Source organism: Macrobrachium rosenbergii, chromosome 12, assembly GCF_040412425.1.
Source record: "Macrobrachium rosenbergii isolate ZJJX-2024 chromosome 12, ASM4041242v1, whole genome shotgun sequence".
NCBI lineage: Eukaryota > Metazoa > Arthropoda > Malacostraca > Decapoda > Palaemonidae > Macrobrachium > Macrobrachium rosenbergii.
Genome location: NC_089752.1, coordinates 108,127,683 through 108,146,852, shown reverse-complemented (window position 1 = coordinate 108,146,852; position 19,170 = coordinate 108,127,683). Strand labels below are relative to the sequence as shown.

Here is a 19,170-nt window from a genome sequence, read left to right as displayed (position 1 = left end):
TATCGAGTGTGTGCTGTAAGGAAAGTCATCATTCGCAATAAGTCTGAACTTCAGAATAGACTTACACCGCCAAAGGGCTTCCATTTCTGCACATATTTTGCAAAGCTGTCGGCACCAGTGATAGCCTTGTCATCCACTCATTTATCCAAGGCATGAATCAGCAAAAAACAGGCTCCTGCAAAGGCTAGACCTGGAATTGGTTTTTATATGAGGACCCTGTGTTGCCAAGCCTGAATCCTAAGTTATGTAACCTTACCAATTATTATGTAAAATATATGGTGTTGCGCTGTACTTGTTTTTCCTATTTCTAACTGAAAGTTGTATAATCCTATTCAATTCATTTAAGGAAGATTTTGTACCTGGACTATATAATGTAATATAACGCTATTATGCTAAGGAAATCATACTAACACTGTGTTGATTTCATGAAAGTTAAAATGTCCAGCCAAGCACTCTCGACCATTCAGCTCTTACGACAGTAAAAAAGGGGGAGTTAGAGAGGTTGGTCAACAAGATAAAGAGATCCACAAAATAAAGGAAACGAATAATAGTCAGTGAGGCTGGACAGCTGCAAACTTGCTAAATTGTCTTCCTTTGATTTTGAGATTATTTGATCTCGCTACTGTCTGGCACTTGTCACACTCGCCTTAAGACATAAGTGGATTTCCCTCGATCCAAATACACATGCTTTTTATGTAACAAACAGCGCTCCTTGTATTCCTCTTTTTTCCTGGTTCCTCTTTTGTTATCTGTACAGGAATCATATTCTTTTAAAATCTTCTCATCATCATATTTGTATCTAATAACAAGTGTTTAATTATAAATATTACAGATAGACAGAATGAGGCAGAAGATAAAATATTTTCCGGGATATGACGTGAAAAGTGCCTAACACCTACTATTAGGAACTAAGAATAAGAGCCAGTGCTAGCACAAGGCCAGTTTAATCTAATAAGAATCAAAACCACAGAAAAAAGCTGACAGCTTCCGCATGAGGGGTATGGGATGAATGGCAAGAAAATACACTTCCTTGATTTGACACTAGCGATATGAGTATAATTTCATAACAGTTACTGACAAGACGTAAACTCTAGGGGAAAACTGGGAACTCATTAATCTTTTTTCGGAAATACAACGTATGAAGGGTTATTTTATGCATTTAAATTATTTTTAATGTGGTACAAACATTCCAGATTATTTTTTAAAATTTTCACTTTCACTAAAATTGTTAAAAACATTTCTAAGAAATGCACAGCCCGTGACGTCATTTTGTAATCGTGGCTAACTTCTGCCTGACAGTGTTGGTATACCAACGTAATGTGATGTTAGCAACATTTTATGGATTTGACAGGTAACTGGGAATTTCGTGCAGTATCAGCCAATTGAATTACACATGTTGAGTCTCATAATGTGAGGTAAATATGGTACGAGTTTGGGAACGGTGCTTTTAATCCCTGTCGAGTACTTAGTGAGCCCAGGATACCTTTCCTGTCAGATTCAAGTTCCCGTAGGCTGGTCTGTCGTATTTTCTCCCGAGTAACTTTGTGGCTTCACTAACCTACTGCATGGCTTGTTAGATGGCTTTGAAATTGCAAGCAAGAACAGTTTGCTTAATTTTACGAAGTTTTAGTGGTCAGTTCGGTTGACAGGCTAGGCTATCGCCATTGCAACTGATAACATTTATCGAGGCCTAGGCTTTGCTATCCTGCATTACATTTCACGTAAAGTAAACCCATTTTTACTTTGTTTACCTTTGTAATTAACGTAAGGAGTGTTTTTTCTACTTAAATTAAGGTTTCCCCCATTTTTGGGAGTTGTGCAAATGATTTTGACCATTGCAATCAAAAGCAATTGTACGAAAGGAAAACACCCTTCCCCCCCCTATTGAAGCCTAAATAACCTAGAGAGGGGGTTGGGGGCCACAGTGGGAAACTGGTCTTTTCAATGTAGAAGTACAAAAACTTGCTTATAAGGATATAGGCCATATCTTAACATAACCTTCCCTAGCCTAACTTAGGGTGCCAGGCCCTACTTGACCTTGAGATCAAGTGACCCGACTCGGGCTTTGTAAATCGCACGAGGAAATGCAAGGCTGCTTTCACCTTTACCTACGTTGGCATATTGCATCACTTTTTTTAACAATTTTGTTAAACCATATGTTCTGTATCAGAGCTGAGTCTAGCCTATTAGCCTAACCTTTCCTTAATCAGAATTTGAGTTTCTGTGCACTGTTTCCAGTATTATTTTGTTTTAGTACTATTTTTTATGCTGTATTCTTAAATCTCCTTAATATGCTCAATATGAAAATCACAATACATCAGGAAATTTAATGGTGCTGAAATATTTACCAATTTTTTTTTTTTGTTTCAGTGTTTATCCCCTAGGTATTTAATGCAGCATGTCTATGAGTGTAGCTAGTATTAACATTAAAATATATGCCATTTCACTCTGTTGTCCCCATTGTGGGGTTTGGAGTAGGTCCCTCTGTCGAGAAAACAACCGATTTTTCCATGGCAATGGAAGTCAAGCCATTTAAAACACCCAGAAAAATTAGGAAAACCATATTTTGTTTCTACAAAGATTCAGACATTTGTCTTTTTTTATATACTGTGTATACCTTCAGTGAAGGAAGGTTTGGTGTTGAGGCTTTCATTGAGTGAAGATGTCAATGTCGACTTGGTTTTAAAGCCATTACTGTAACACTGTTAAGTTAGAAATACATGCACAGTTAATTATAATGTGGTAATATTGTGTTTGTGATTGTTGACTGTGTCAAGAATGCTTGAACAGCTAGTTAATTTTTGTTCCTTGTACTTCAGCTATTTTTTTATGTGAATTCTTTTTATGGATTTCTTATTGTAAGTCTTTGGTTATATTTTTTATACAGTATACAGTTGACCTCCTGCCTATTTGCGGTTCTGGATTCACGGACTCACCAATTCGTGGATTTCTGTATGGAACATATATACATATTATTCATGGAAAATTTGCCTATTTGCAGTATTTATCACAAAGAAATATTCACTAATTACTGTATTTTCTTATAATTTTCATGACTAAATGCACCTTTTGTGATAAAAATATTAAAATATAAAAATATTAAAATACTCGGGTACAAAGATTTTTAGAGGGTTTTTTGGTCTAGTGTAGAAGAGATGCCAGTCTTTATTCCTTTGGAACTAAAAACTAGAAGCTGTAGATTTAGTCGTGAGAATTCGTAATCAAGCTTAAGCAAGACTTTCATTGGGATTTTCAGATTGGTTCCTTCCTTGTTTGGTCAGTCTAGGCTACATGTAGACCCCTCTCTTACATCTTGGATGTCTGGTATGCCAATAACAACCTAGAATATTTAGTCTACAGTTTCTATTGTCAGCCTTTGGGCAAATTTGGAATTCATCAAGGGATCTTTTAACATTGCCTAAGAACCCTTTCCCTTGGATCTCTGCTTTCCCCTTCAGATGCTTTTCCTGCTGTTGTCTTGGCCTTCACCACAGCAGCAGGGGTTAAGCAAGGGATAGCCATGTGGGAGAAGGAAACATTGTGTTTGCCTTTTGCATTTCCTTCTATATTTTATTTCTTCCCCGCTATCCTTCAATTTTCATTGTTATTTCCAGCCTAAGATGGAGATGGTTGGAAGTGTCTCCTCTGGGTTAGTCCTCTTTTTCCTCTTAGCAGGAACACCAGTCTTGCCCCCTCTTGGGAACAAACCTCCTAGAGAAGTACAGTAGTCACCTAATTGCTTGAGCCTGTCTGCCTACATTACGCCTTTTAGGAAGGTCTTTCCTTGTGTTCTTTCCTTGTGATGGATATTGTTCATTATTACTGTAATGGGGGATGGTCCCTATACCTGATATTGATCATCTCGCTGATCGTTTACTGGCACTCATCCCATAATACCTCTGGTATTATGGGATGGCGGGGTCTGGCCATGGGACCACTCCTTCAAATCTTCAGAATCATTTCATTTACTGTCTTTGGTCTCCTTCAGGCTGGTTGCCATTCTTACCATAATATCTGTTGATGTTGTCTTATGCTAATTGAGGTGGTTAATACGATCATTTGAATGGTATCACATTCACTAAGGTGGTTGGCATACTGTCCATTTCCTGTGCTATTTTGCTGTGTGTTTAAGTACAGCCTGTTTCCCTGCTGTGGTGGGGCTTGTACTGTGCATCAATTTCTTAGTGTTTTGTTGCAAAACCAGTGTCCAAAATCTGGACTGATGAGCTTGCAAATTGGTTTACATCGGATGTGCATGCACTTGAGGAGTCCCATCATGAGGAAGGTAGCCTTTCTCTAGCTGTACTTCCACAGGTTGTTGTTCCATGAATGATTATTGTCAATAGTTACCCGTGGACCATGATCTTTTCTAAAATATAGCTATATTTACTGTTGCTAGTAGGCCCTTGCCAGTTTGTGGGCTTGTGGTTCGTGCTTGCTTTTTACTGGTTCCATCGGTGCACCTTGTTTGATGTAGCATAGGAATAACTAAGAGATTTAAACAGAATAGTATTCCTTTCAGCCCTTTGTTACACCTACATTTTACCTTTTACTTTACCTCTGTTCCTTTCTCTTTTCTTCCATTTTTCCTTTCCATTCTTTCTGTAACTATTACTTCATAGTGCAGCTGAGGAGTTGCCCCGAGTTTTACCTTTAGATCCTGTAACTTTTCCACATAAATATTCTAGCTTGTTTTACTGTATTTGACTTTCCAACATAGAAAATACCTCTTTTCAAGGTCTTATCCAGAAGGAATACCATTGATATATACTGTACATTGTGGGCAGAACTACCTCAGAGGTCAACCTGTGGAATCTTTGGGTGGGCTGATAATGGGGTAAGGACCCTGACACTTTGTAAATTGCCAACTATTAGGATTAGAGTTGTGGGGATGATTGTTTCCATGTAATAGTTGCAGACCTTACATGTTTTTTAGGCTAACTCTTGTGTCTCCAATTATATTGGTGCTATCTTTGGATAAGCTATGGGGTGTGAGCATTTGGGAGTCAGTTCTTATTAGCACAGTTGGTGGAGAAATGAACTTCAGGAAAGTTTGTGGTGTCTTTTCAAGATTTTCAAGGTGCCCCCCCTCACCCCCTTTTTTTTAATGTTGATTGTAGGCAGGCATCACATGGTACCCGAGTAATACTGTACTCGTACTATAACTGTTGAGAAGAATGTGATGCCACAGACAAAAAATGTCATGTTTATATATTTGAAAAAGAAAAACCATTAGTATAATGCAGCAAACTGTACTAAGCTGCCAGTCATGAAGATGAATGGAAGATTGCAATATATTGCTGTGTGCTTGCAAAACAGTATTATTGCAAGCAGTGAATGAAGTCAAGATGAAAAAGCAAATTGGTTTGTATTAAGCAATACTAGAATTATCATTTACGCAAATATAGTAAAGAGAAAAATGCCAACAATATGCAGACATAGCAAAGGGAAAAGAAATGCCCAAAACTTTTTGAAATATACAAAAATCTCGGATGATAAATACACTTCGCAAAATAGCCCTTTTAAAGTTTAGAACATTTTGATTCCAAGTATTGTCAAATGTTAATTGTCAGGAAGTGTTTTTGTATGACTGTACCTTGTTTCCATTGTCCGTTAATGGAATATCGACAGTAGCCCCAAGTGATATTCTTTTGTTGATGACTTTCCAGTATCTTTTGCTGCTTCAAGCATGGCAATGAATGGTAATGACTGATTCTTACAGCTTGCCATTAACAGAGTACAGTAGTGAAGTTCATTATTGCTGCATAATAGGTGTTCACTCAGACCATGTGTATATAGATGACCAAAGAATTTCTGTTGTCAGTAAAATTAGAGTCAGTGAAGTACAGGTAGTCCTCTACATACAAACTTTTAGTTTAGAAATTTCAAAGGTACAAACCACTGAGTCTGCATATTAGGTGTATGTAAACTACTTCATGCATATCATTGCCACTTTGCCAACTTTTCTGGACTTAAAAACAATACTTTCATTAAATAGGATAATAAAAGTGTTTCTTACTAAGCTTACATATGGATGTGAGATTTTTATATCAACCATCTCTAACCAACTTAAGGCATTGAGCTCCATCCATGTTGCAGGGGTTAGATTTTATTTTTATCTGTAATGCTGGGATTAGAATAGTGACAGGAGCATTTAAATCTTCCCCCATTGAGTTTACCAGTGGATGCAGACGAGGATTCTTTTGAGTTTGTTCTAAACCATTCCAAACCATTTTGCTTCATAACTGGTTTAGGTTTCAGAGACCCAGATTCTTTGGCCAACTTTGCATTTGGAAAAGAAATATCCTTTTTTTATTTTAGATAAGGTGGAAGGGTACAATCATTAATCATTCTGCTATTCTTCTTGGGAAATAACCTGAAATTTCATATTTCAGGCCAAATATAACACTACCACCCCTTTGCACTTTACAGTTCTGTAGGGAGTAGTATTGAAACAGCTTATTGATGTGACACATTGCCATGCTAGACTGACAAGGATTCTCATGAATCACTTACTGCTAGCTTTCCTCATGCCCAGAGCCTTCACTAAGTCAGCAGGCTTACATTGCAATTCTTTGGTAAGGCATGGTCCACACCCACTGATTCTGACACCATATCCTAGTGATTAACCATTGAATGGGAGAAAGGGGGCTTATATTCAAACAGTTATCTGATTGCATCTGTTTTAATTTACAGTACAAATGCTCGTGACCACTCAGTCTGGAATTTTCCATGTGGATTTCATTCATACATTCTAAATACAGTATTACATATTGTGTTTATGCATATTCAGCATAAACTCATGGATATTTCACAACACAATGCATTTCTTATTTCCGTTTATTTTATTACAGAATTGAATGAATATTTATTGCAGAATTTAAATTTTCAGACTTGATATCTCAGACTTTTTATTGACTTGATTTCATACAGAGTCATTAGTGGTGTGTGATGACGACTCGACGGAGGCGTGCAGGGTCTGAGTCGTATGTGGAGGAGTTGCCGGTGCCTGGGACTTCTGTTGCAGAAAGCAGCTTCCAGAGACATTCACCTCTGAATTTGCCACAGTCTTCGTATGCCTTTCAACCGCAGGTAATTCTATGACTTCCGTTAATGCAGTAGAAGGCTGTTAGTCCAGGATTGTTAGTGGGAAAAGGTGGGTGCCTTACAATTAAAAGTGCTATACTAATAGGTGACCAGTTAAAATATTCAAAAAGAGGGAACAGGTAGATATGTATACATTTTTCATGCTATTTATTTACATAGTTGTAGTTTGAGACATTGGGGCTTTCCTTCATCAAAAGTGGAAATTCACCATTTTGTAAACATTTTGCCCCTACCAACATTAATTTATAGAGGCATTTTAAAAAGCTTTGCCCCCGTCAGAGTATGTAATTTTATTTCAGTTGTCCGTTCTCCATCGTCAGGATTAATAGTGATTAAAGGAAGCCATTGCTGAAAGAAGTACAGTATAGACCTAGTGAAAAGTCATTTTTATTGCTTTCATAAGTACACTGCAATCTTCAGGAACATTCCACTCAAGACATTAAAAGGCAGTGTAGATTTTAGAGTGGTGTTTTTATGAAAGTATTGTGATAGGAAAAGAATTTTTATGGATGGCTGCACATCCTGGTATTAGGGGCAATGACAGAAGTGGCATTTTGGTAGGAAGCACAATATCCAGGTCACTAAAGTTGATTCCTTTTTCATTCACTTAACTTTCCCAATTACAAAGAAAATGTTGAGGCTTTGAAAATCATTTTAAGTGATTCTGCTTGATAATAACCAGAAAATTATGGCATTAAATCAATCAGATCCTCCCATGGGTGTACAGGATTAGGACTTAAGATGTGGGAAACTGCTGTTTGCATACTCAGGTTGGACACCATATGGTACCAGTCTAGTCAATATTGTCATGTTTGTTGAAGAATCTTGCAGTTTTCTAAATTTGACCTTGAGTGATATTGTTTCTTTATTTTATCTTTGTTTTAGTAATCCATGTTTATGTGCAATTATTAGGTGCCAGGGAATGATTTTGTCTAATTTTTTCCTATTGCTATCACTGTAACAAGTAGGTTACAGCATTTTTGAGACCCATGACCTTGGTAGTTGCAGTACAGTTTGTCATGTAATATCAAAGCATCAATTCAATACCTTCCAGGGTTACCTTTAGGTGAGCTTGCTGAAAAATCACCCAGATAGAACTTACAGTTGCCAGGTAACTTATCTAGTACAGAAGTGGTAATTGCTTTTTATATTGATTCCTGGGTGTTTATAAAGGGTTTTGTACTTTGTTAAATACTTTTGACTTCTTATAAAACAGTGCCTTATTTCAGATATAGTGCTTTGCTGTTATAGTGGCTTAAATTTTCAGTTCTTTTAAAGGTAATAAATCTTCCAACTCTTAATATTACTTTTTAGAATTAAATCCTTTTTTTTTTGCAGAATTTTTTAAAGTAATAAAAATTCAAGTAGTTTATACAGATTCTTTGTGGATTTCAAACTGAATTTTGTCTTTCTTACAGGTTGTCAACACGAATGAAGGGGTTCTTTTAGGAGCTCCCTCTGTGAATGTATCAGGCGATCATGCTTACTACAAAAAAACTGATACGTTTAAGCCTTCCACTGTGGTGCAGAGTATTTTAGAGCCCCAGAGTCTAGGTTATCCTCAACAGGCAAATGCCAGTTGTCATGGAACACTGACTTATAGTGAAAATACTTTTCCTCTGGGTAATAGTAGTGTGAATGGTCAAAGTTACCAGTGGAACAGTGATAGTGGTAATTTGAACAGTAAAGGAAGCTTTAGTTATTCACCTTGGCCATCTATCTGCGACATAGAAGATTCAGAAATGGCATCTCGTGACCGCACTCAGGAATTTGTTCGAATTGTTAGGTCACAGCAGGGAAACCAAACCAACAGTGTTCTCCCTCAGAATAACAGACGTCCAAGAGATTTACGACAGTATACAGAGTTTATGCAAAGAGCAAAGTAAGTGATTGAAGTGATTTGCACATTTTTTCTCTATCAAGATTGAATTATATAAATTCAGTCATTTTAATACCACCTGTAGTTGCATTAGGTTCATCAAGTGAATCGTTTCATGTGTTAGTTGAAGACCAGAGACTAGTTTGTAGACATGCATGCATGAATTTTCTTGATTAACTCTTTGAACTTGGTGAGATATGGATCTACATGACTGTGACTATTTATGGACTCAGTATATGTTTAGAAACATATTTGCTTCTTTCCTTCTTGGAGGACATGCAGGTACAATCTCCACTTTGCTGATTAGTTTTTCTTTCTTCATTATTATCATTCAAGTACTTACATTGAGTTGTCCCCTTATGGAGTTAAACTCTAGATGAGTTTTGCCATTCTCTATTTTGGGTGCCATTAACCTGAATTTTTATCAAGCCCAAGGCTCCAATTGTACCTTACATCAATGATTTTGGGAGTCTTTTGGTTTTTACATTTTAAGAAGTGATTTTAGTAAAAAAAAAAAAAAAAAAAAAAAAAGTACATATAGGAAACTTGGGAGAAAGGAAATTTCAGAACCAGAAGCCCATCAGAAGATGAGGACCTCTTACATTGACTAACTGTAGGACTACAAGCTAATGGCTCAGATAAATTTGTCTTTCAACAGTCTCGGTTACAGCCTGCAGATTTTGCTAAATTTTCTGCCGAAGTTGAGAATAATCACCATTAATACAGTATTATTGGTAATGAAATTCATAGTATACCTTGAGAATTACCTTAAAACCTGAAACATGTTACTAAGGATTTGTAGGATAAACATATAGCTTATGAGAATAGACAAGCCTACTCAAAATCAACTTGTACAGATTAATTTACAGACACTTTAAAGGGGAAATGTGAAAATATAAAAAATACCACCACAAAATGCAATGTAAAGTTATTAACATCAGCAAATTGTACACTAGTAAAGTACAGTGCTGTTTTATTGTTTCTGGACATTTTTAAGGAATGTTTGCATGCATTAGGCTAAGGAAACAGCAAGGTGAAGCTCATTTTTGTAGGCAACTATCGTAGGCTAAGTATAGGACACAGTTACGGGTGCCTGCAGTTCATCATTTTTGTCATCCTTTTAGAGTAAATGGTGCAAATAGCCTAAGTGAGGGGTTGCTGTGTGTTATGCAATTTTTTTTTTTAATAACCTTCACCCCATTACAGCCAGTTGAATTAGAGACAGGATACTGTAGTTCTTTAGTGTTCGAGAAACTACAGTTTTTAAAATGTTAGGGAGAATTAACATACTTAAGGTTCCTCCCAGCTAAAAAGCTTTTTGAACAGAAGTTTTCACTGTGTGAAAACTTTTTTACTTTTTTATTGACATTTTTAACTGTACACTAGGGCTTTTGATTTGTTCTGAAAGGAAATATAAATATTGAATATCAGTTAATTATATTCTAGTTTGGTATTCGTGCATGACTTTCATATGGCTTCTTTTCATGAGTACAGTAATATATTTAGCAACTACACAGAATGCCATAATTTTCCATGTTCAGTTATTGCCTGTGGACTTCCACGATGGCCTTTATAGATGCCTTCAGGATCTGATAACTCTTGTTTTGTCAAGTATATGTGTGGTAATTACAAACATTTTATTGTTAGAAGCATCAGTTTACTAGTCATCTTTGGTAATGAAAATTAAGGTATTTTTGTTTTAAATCATAATTGTACAATAAAGTTTTATAAACCTAACTCATGAAATTAAAGGGAAATACAATTTTATGATTTTGTTTTTGTTGCAGGTTAATTGGAAGAAATATATCCAGCACTTACGCTAAGTTGGAGAAGTTAACTCACTGTAAGTTGAGGAGACTGCGTAGTTTCCATAAATGTTGTAATTGTAAGGAAATATTTTCAGTGTTCTCATTGCTGAAATGAAGGGTTTAACATTATCTGGGGTTACAACTGTTCACTTCAACTAACTCAAAACTGACTAGAGAGGGTTATGTGTTTTCAGTATAAAAAAGGAAATAAAAATTGTGATGTAAAAAAATACGTATACTGTGCAGTATCCTTCAGTGTAACTTCCCAGTTAAACTGATGTACCTATTTTTACAGCCACTTTCTTCATTATAAATGAACAATTATTCCTTGTATGCTTTGCCTTGGAACTTTTCCCTACTATGGACATACACAGCTTGGTCTGTCGCTCAAGCACTCTTTCACTGACATAACCACACCATCTCCTATTATCTCTCCTGTCATAAACCTTTTAATTACCTTACTAACATTTTTAACAGTCACTTTCACGGCTATTTTCACATTTACAGTGACCCACTCAACTTGCATATTACAGCTACATACTTTCAGTTGTATGATTATAGGTTTTACAAAATTTATGATGGTATGGCAGTAAGTCACATTTGGTAGAAATTTGAATTTTGGTCTGTTACTGCTCTTGCGATATGTAGTATGGTACTGTCTCCTCATGCTGGGCAGTTGTAGCCAGCCGCAGCATCCTTTTTTAGCATCCCCTCAACACCACTGGAGTGATCATGTTATGAACAGTTTCAAGGAAGGCTACATAAAAAAAACATTACAGTATTAAGTTTTTGATTTCACTTCCCATCATGCCTCCCAAATACTATTGTCGCTTGATTGGGGTGAGAAGAAAAATAGGGAAGCAGTTATTCTAGAGATGACGGCAGCTGAATAAGATCTAGGGTCATTTGGATGCCACTAGCGCTAGAGAACCTCTCATTCTCCTGTGGGTTATGATAGGTGGGATTTTTCCTGTTGTACTCTTTCTCCTTATCCAAGAGGTAGAAGGTCTTTAAATTTCCAGGGAACGCAGACTGAAGGTCCTGTCTTTTACGCCTGTTTATCGAGTTATCTCTAGGTCTCAGCATATGTCCTTTTGACCAGGAAAGGGCCAGAAGGGTGCCACCAAACCCATTTTGGAGACCATAGTTAGAAAGTTCACTCTTGGCCCTAGGCCGTCTCACATGCACTGTGTTGGGGGATGGTATGGAGCGGGATCACTTATCTCCCAAGATTTTTATCTCGTCTGGAGAGTATACAGTGAGATCTGTGGGTAGTGAAAAAACTCAGAAATGGCCAGGAGAGCAGGCAATATCTCATCCTCTATAATCCTCTAGTACTATTTACTTGCCAGCCTAAGCTCAGCTTCAGTTTGACCATCTGTCATTTTATTCTCATTCAGCCATATCGTCTGGTTTACATACAGCTGGTTTACGTCCATTAATTATTGGAAGGTAGACGAGGTGGGCGGGAGGGGTACCACCCAGCATAAAGGGACTGTTAGAAAAGGGAATATAATAAAAGGTTTGTATAACTATGAAAAATTCATTCTACTGGGTATCTTTAAGAAGCAAATTTTCCCAAAGAAAATACAACCCTTTGTCCTTTTGCGATATGTTCGCATTGGTATTTGGAAAAAATCTGAGATGATATGTCATCTGACACAGTTACTCCATCCAGCATATATTATCAAGAAAGATGTCAGCAAAGTCAAAACAACTCTACTGTATTCTATAACAGTTCCTCAGCAAAATAAAACTCCCCTATGTTGAAAGCATCAAAAAGTTATTTCCATCTTCCATTATATTGTAACTGTTAGCAGTTAGCTAGTTAATGTATATTTGATTAATAGAGAAAATGGTTTCATTGTTTATAAAATTACTTGAAGTGATTTTAGTTAGACTATTAGATCCATTTCACAGAAATTGGTGGAGCATAGAGTTGGTAAGTATGGCTCTGATAGTTCGGTGGTATTTGTACATAAGAGGGATACTGGTTATACATAACCTTGGGGAGTAAGAGCGGTTTTCCAAGAGTTAGAAGATTCTGGAATCTGACATATCGGCCAAACTGAGAACGTGAATCTCGGGGAGCCACTGGAAATCCAACTACATTGGTAGTTTTATTATTAAGAGACCTAGTCTAAAGCAAATGTTTTTGACAGAACAACAACAATCCCCCCTCCCCCCATTCCAAATTAACAAGAACATAGTCAAGGTAACATTTTGACTCACATCATAGGACAAGAATGTTAATTACCATGCCTTAATATTGCCAAAGTCATAATCCACACTTGTATGTTACATGTAAATACTGGTCATTTTTTTTTTTTTTTTTTTTCCGCATTTACCATTGATCAAGGTTGAAGCTGTGTCAACTGAAATATACGAGTTTTTGTTTTACATTTTTATAGGCCTTTTAATTTCATACAGATATATACTGTATATACTGTACTTGGCTTGTGTACGTACTTACATACTGTACACTGGTATAATATACTGGTATACCCCTTTGGGGAGGGGTTGCTCTCAGGTTGTTTTTAACGTCCCTGCTGCCCCTTGCTGTACCCACTTTCTAGCCTTTTACCTTACCTCTGTTCCCACTTCCTTTTTTCCATCTTGCTGTCCAACCACTCAAACTCCAATTTTTATTGTCAATAATACTGAAGTACTTAAAATGTCCATGTTAGGCTTTATTGTCAAATTCTCATAAATCAGATCATATAGGTACACACACACAACTACATTGCTCTTAGTCATTATAAGTTTCATTTACTTTCAGTGGCCAAAAGAAGATCGCTTTTTGACGATAGTCACGATCACGAAGTTCAAGAACTAACTGGTATTATCCGCCATGATTTGACATCCCTTACTAAACAACTAACTGATCTCCGCAACCAGTCTCGTATTGCTAGCCCTAGTGGAACTAGTATGCATCTTCAGAAACATTCATCCAATTTGGTGGGGTCCCTCCAGACCAAGGTTGCATTCATCACACAGAAGTTTAAGGATGTTCTAGAAGTTCGTACAGAGGTGGGTATTGTTGAATCTTTCCAAATTTGCTGTTAATTGCACCTCTTCCTTACTTTTTGAAATTGTTTGTTTATCATTAGGGACTATTTGATACCACTTTTAGTGTTCTGTACATTAGTTTTAGATAAAGTAACATGCTTGAGATTCGGAAAAAAAAATGCTTCATGTATTTTATTTTTCTTCACCCACACCTGTAGTTGAAAATAGAAAAGCTAGGTGGGGTTCTTGACAGTTCCTCATCCATTCTTGGACCATTTTTGGTATCCAGGCAGCATTTTACTCATGCTCTTGCTTCATAGAGCAGGCTAGTAAATAAATGTGGTATTGATCTCATTTGAAAAATTAATTTTGCATATATTTTTTTCAGAACCTCAAAAAGCAAGCTGAAAGACGTGATCATTTTACTGGTGGTGCAGTTAGTGGTGAGCTTCCTCCTGGTGCAGTATCTGGTTATCACCATGGTTCGGTCCTTGTAGCTGACGAAGCTGCAGCATATTCAACAAATGTAGACTCAAGTAGAAGTAATGGGGAGGTTGCTATCAATCTTGGTAGTGGTGGTACTTACCATCAACAACTACAGCTTATGGAAGAGCAGGATACTTACCTACAGAGTCGTGCTGATACGATGCGAACAATCGAATCCACTATTGTGGAATTAGGTCAGATGTTTACCCAACTAGCAACCATGGTTAAAGAACAAGAAGAGCTAGTTCATAGGTATGTAAAAGATCTTGATACTATATATATATTATGGTATTAGAAAGGTTTTATGGTAATTTATCTTAAATGTTCTTAAATTAGATGTCAAAAGCTTTTATAGAAAAGAAAGCTCCTACAAGACAAATATGAATTGTCATTATAGGGAGTAAAGGAATTTGTGTATCTGTTCCCATTTTCTGCTTTTATTTAGTATTGAATCTTTCACTGGATGTACAGTGTGTTTTCTCATTTTAATCCCCCTAGTAAAATTTAACAGAGGTTCTAAAGTATATTTGATCTTGATTCTCCATAGAGGCTCGGTACCAAATCGTTTGTTGTGTCTTAATAATTGAAGACACTACAAAGGAATGGTTAGGTGGCCCCGGGATTATACTAATTGCCGCGAAATACTTAGCTGTTTATTTCATGTTAATGATAAACTTTGTTATACTAACAGTAGAAGTTGTAAGGGAATACAAAAAGCAAGTCAGTTGGAGTTGTTGTATACAAATAGCTCAGTAATATTGGCAGAATCAGAGGAAGAGGTCTTAGGTATGTTTAAAAGATGGATACTTGAAATGGAAGTCCACCTAGGCTTATATTAAGGGAAAGGAAAACAGAAAATGCAAAGTTGTGAAAATAGGCTTGTGAATGGCGCCACAGATGGCTTCACAAGAGATGTTCAAGATTGCAGTGTATATGGATTGCAAAAAGACAGGTGCTGTAATAAAATATAAAAGGAGAGCAAATGGGAAAAAAGAGGCAGATGAAATATTTTGTTGTTGAAGAGCATTTTGTTGCTTGTACTGAAGCAACAACTGCCAGATAACATTGAAAGATATTTCATACCCACTGGTTAATGAAAGAATCTTGTTAACAAATGAAGCAAAGATGTATGAAGGGTGCTGTGAAGGCCTGTACTACTCGATGTAGTAGGAGGCATGGGCAGTGTCCATAAAATTTATATTTCTTTTGAAAAGGTGCGATTTTAGAGTGCTAGGATACATGGCCAGTGCAGTGGGAAGATCACATCGCACATGAAGTTCATAGACACACATGTGCACAAACACACAAGCAAGCTACAAATTCCACTTAATATCCAATTCACTCTACTATCTAAATAACTTACACCAGGTAGGAATTATATATAAATGCACATCTGCTCATTCCAGGATATATGTGCATGTGTGTTTAGATAAACTTTGCATAACTTAATAATTGCTTCTAAAATTAGCAAATTAAGCCGATATACAGTGTTAACTCGATCATTTTGAAGTAAAAAATCCCCAAAATATGGAGGAAGTCCTGAAATTTAACTACTGTATATCATAAATTGTCTTCTTATGTGATAATGTAGATGAAATGACATATCTTTATGTAACATAACACTTTTATTCATAAGATTCTTCTCCTAACAGGATAGATGCCAATGTTGAAGATGCTGAACTCAACGTAGAGGCTGCTCACTCTGAACTTCTTAAATATTTCAAATCTGTGTCTTCGAATCGAATGTTGATGATAAAAGTCTTTGGTATAATGATTGTATTCTTTGTTATTTTTGTAGTTTTCATGGCATAGTATTGTGAGATGTATGGTGTGGTAAGTGTACTTTATACCTATATCTACAGTGTGCGTATAATCATTTGATATATATATATATATATATGTGATATATATATATATATATATATATATACACATACATACTTGTACACATACATATATATACATACAGTATACAAGGTATGAAGGCAAAACAAGACTTTTGGTAAACCAGCTTTCTCATTTAAGTGCTAAAAAAAAGCAAAGCATAAGACGAAATTACTGTAGACGTTAAAAGAAATCAGAATGTTTGAAACATTGCGAGTTTTACAAAGAAAAGTATGATCCAAAACTGTCAATGGGTTATGAACCTTTACCATAAACACAGAAAAATTCTATAATAAGAAATAAGTGAATGCCTTAAAGAAACTATTTTATACCACTGTTTAGTCACAAAGAGTGGAAGGTATACCATATAACTCTTCAGTGCATCATGTTTCTTGTTGCATTTTCTTATGTTGTGGTCTTCTCCATGTGAAATTTTCATTAATGATTTGTTTAATTTATTTTATTATGCTAGTTCTTCATTAAGTTATTTTAAATATTGTGATCTTTTATTACATACTAATTACTGTCATCACATAAGATTTGGTTTTGTGCTTCTCATTTTAAGCCCTGATGATGGGAAACATGGCTTCCTGAAAGCTTGGTGTGTTTTTGTATGTGACATACATAAGAGGTTGCACTTTCTGCTTCAGTTTCCTTTTGATATATCTTAAAATCTTTCTTCGCACTTTGGATACACTCGCCACTACCAGACCTAAGATCCAGTTGTCAAAATTCTAATGCTCGTGAAAGGATTAGAACCCATACCTGATAAGTTAGTGAGTCGAACTTGAACCTCTTGACAAAATCAAGTGGTTAAAGTTAACCTCTTTATGATCTATGTACCGGGTACAGGTTCAAATCCGGCCACTGGCATCAGAATTTCTTCATTTCTTTCTTTATGTGGGTCGTAGGCTTTGTAGTGACAAAAGTATATTAAAAATTGTGCTGAAACCGATGAGTTAGAGGTCATTTTATGTATGTATGCATGTATGTATGTATGTACGTATGTTTTTATTTATCTCCCAATAAAGTTATATAGTAGATTTTCATAGATTTTCATTGAATAACAGTTTTAACAGTTTACGTTGTGTTATAGATACTGTATATTGAAACAAAAGGAAATAGTTACACACATGCCATGTGAGAGAGAGAGATTGTTAGCGAGTAATAATACATAAATTAAAAACATAAACATTAAAACACAAGAAATTATGTATTGAGAGATGAAACGAGTTAAAATGAAAAGATTAGAAAACGATCAAAAACAGAAAGAAATTACTGAACATTTACGGAGAGAGAGAGAGAGAGAGAGAGAGAGAGAGAGAGAGAGAGAGAGAGAGAGAGAGAGAGAGAGAGAGAGAGAGAGAGAGAGAGAGAGAGAGAGAGAGAGAGAGAGAGAGAATGACCATTGCCCATCAAGCATTCCTCTGGGGTGTCCTTGGAAAGTCAAGATGAAAAGAATTGGTAGTTTTGCATTTAAATACTTTTAAATGAATACATATATGATACAGATCAGTGTTGAGAAAATTTAATGTTCATTAGTTTATTTTATCTTTAAAGAACTTTCTTTAAAAAAAACTTTTCATGTAGCATTTTATATGGTTTCCCAACTTTTTATCAGCGGACATTGAAATAATTTTTTTTAAAGAAAACTCTAAGCACATAATAACCTGGGAACATCAAAGTTGCAACTCTGTTCACTAATTTTATTTTGTACATATCAAATACAGGTATTTAAATGTAAATGTTCCCTGATTCTTTTGTCCTTTTTCTTGACTGGCTTCCAACATTCGCTTCAAACGATACATGGTATCATTCTGTCTGTGCGATTGTCTACCCAAGGTGTAGTAGGGAGTTGATACTCTTGATTTTGTATTTCATTATTCATGTTGATAATGCTATAATCATCATTTTAATTATTTTATGTGTTTTAATAAAAGTTTAGTATGTATGTTAATGTTTGTTTCATGAAGTTTATAAAAACATTTGAGAGGCAGGGCAAATATCAACAGAAACTATATAAATATACTGTATATATATATATATTTTTTAAATCATTTGTGCCCCCGCATCTGCTGAGCCACTTACCCCTGGTTGGCCAAGGGAGGGAGGGATTTTAAATGACTTTTAACTGCGTGCACCATACCAGCAAACAAAAACATTTTGCATTTCTTGGTGTTTTGTCATATCTTTCACTAGATAGAAAGATGAAAAACAATAAAAATGATAATAGGTACATCACTCCGAGACCAGACTAATGTGCATTCCTCACTACGTACATAATCATAGGTTGTTCATATATGTTGGTTGAAAAAAAATTTATTTTTTCTTTATTTTCTGTGTAAGAAATTTTCGTAATCTTTTATTATTCCCTATCATTTACAACCAGTAATGATTATTATTAGTATTATATTATAAGAGGGCATAAACAAGTTGTCTGTATGATTGGCTAGTGTATGGTACTCTGTTATGTAAGGTGCTCACTATTAACTGCGGTTTCAGACATTCACAGGGGCCCTTGAACATATTGTCTGCCGATTCAGGGGCATGGCTGTGTATGTGTGCATGTGTGTGTATGTATGTATGCATGTGTATGTGAATATATATATATAATATATATATATATATATATATATATATATATATATATATATATATATATATATATATATATATATATATATATATTATATTTACATTTTATGCATACAGTTGTTCCTTCCTAAGGGAATATGAACCTAGGCTTTCATAAATGGATTTTCTTGCAGAGGGGGTGCCTCAGCTATCACAGACTAACCAGCAGAAACAAAATCCTGTTAGGCCTAGCTCATCCAGTATGAGAATCAGCCGTGACAGTACTCAGTTGCCACTGCATGTTCTCTTTTTATGCCGAGATATTTGTGCGTGTGCCATGTGTGCATTATATTCTTGTTTTCTCCTGCAATTCGTTGCCCTCATATGCTGGTGGCCTTCCCTTAGCCAGTTGATTGCAAAATT

General features: G+C 35.8%; 2 protein-coding genes across 4 annotated transcripts in view; both read left to right on the top strand.

Annotated features, from left to right (window-relative positions):
• Positions 1-19,170, top strand: part of LOC136843853 (inversin-like) — a 649,403-nt gene that overhangs the window by 119,642 nt on the left and 510,591 nt on the right. The gene's annotated exons all lie outside the window — the stretch shown is intronic.
• On the top strand, positions 1,225-18,214 carry Syx5 (syntaxin 5). 3 transcript variants are annotated; one of them, XM_067112685.1, is made up of 7 exons: positions 1,225-1,351; positions 6,934-7,092; positions 8,526-8,989; positions 10,774-10,829; positions 13,574-13,824; positions 14,192-14,541; positions 15,942-18,214. In XM_067112685.1, exons 2-7 carry the CDS (start codon positions 6,952-6,954, stop codon positions 16,099-16,101), a joined length of 1,422 nt encoding a protein of 473 aa, XP_066968786.1. In that variant the 5' UTR covers positions 1,225-1,351; positions 6,934-6,951; the 3' UTR covers positions 16,102-18,214. The 3 variants fall into 3 exon arrangements, with proteins under 3 accessions (XP_066968786.1, XP_066968787.1, XP_066968788.1); XM_067112686.1 differs by having other exon boundaries at positions 1,266-1,415; XM_067112687.1 differs by lacking the exon at positions 1,225-1,351 and adding an exon at positions 1,495-1,721.

Bases quoted from the DNA above. Each gene is read 5' to 3' on its own strand.
- Syx5 (XM_067112685.1), top strand. From the start codon at position 6,952: ATGACGACTCGACGGAGGCGTGCAGGGTCTGAGTCGTATGTGGAGGAG. The intron at 8,990-10,773 runs GTAAGTGATTGA...TTTTTGTTGCAG, and splicing joins GAGTTTATGCAAAGAGCAAA to GTTAATTGGAAGAAATATAT. The intron at 14,542-15,941 runs GTATGTAAAAGA...TTCTCCTAACAG, and splicing joins CAAGAAGAGCTAGTTCATAG to GATAGATGCCAATGTTGAAG.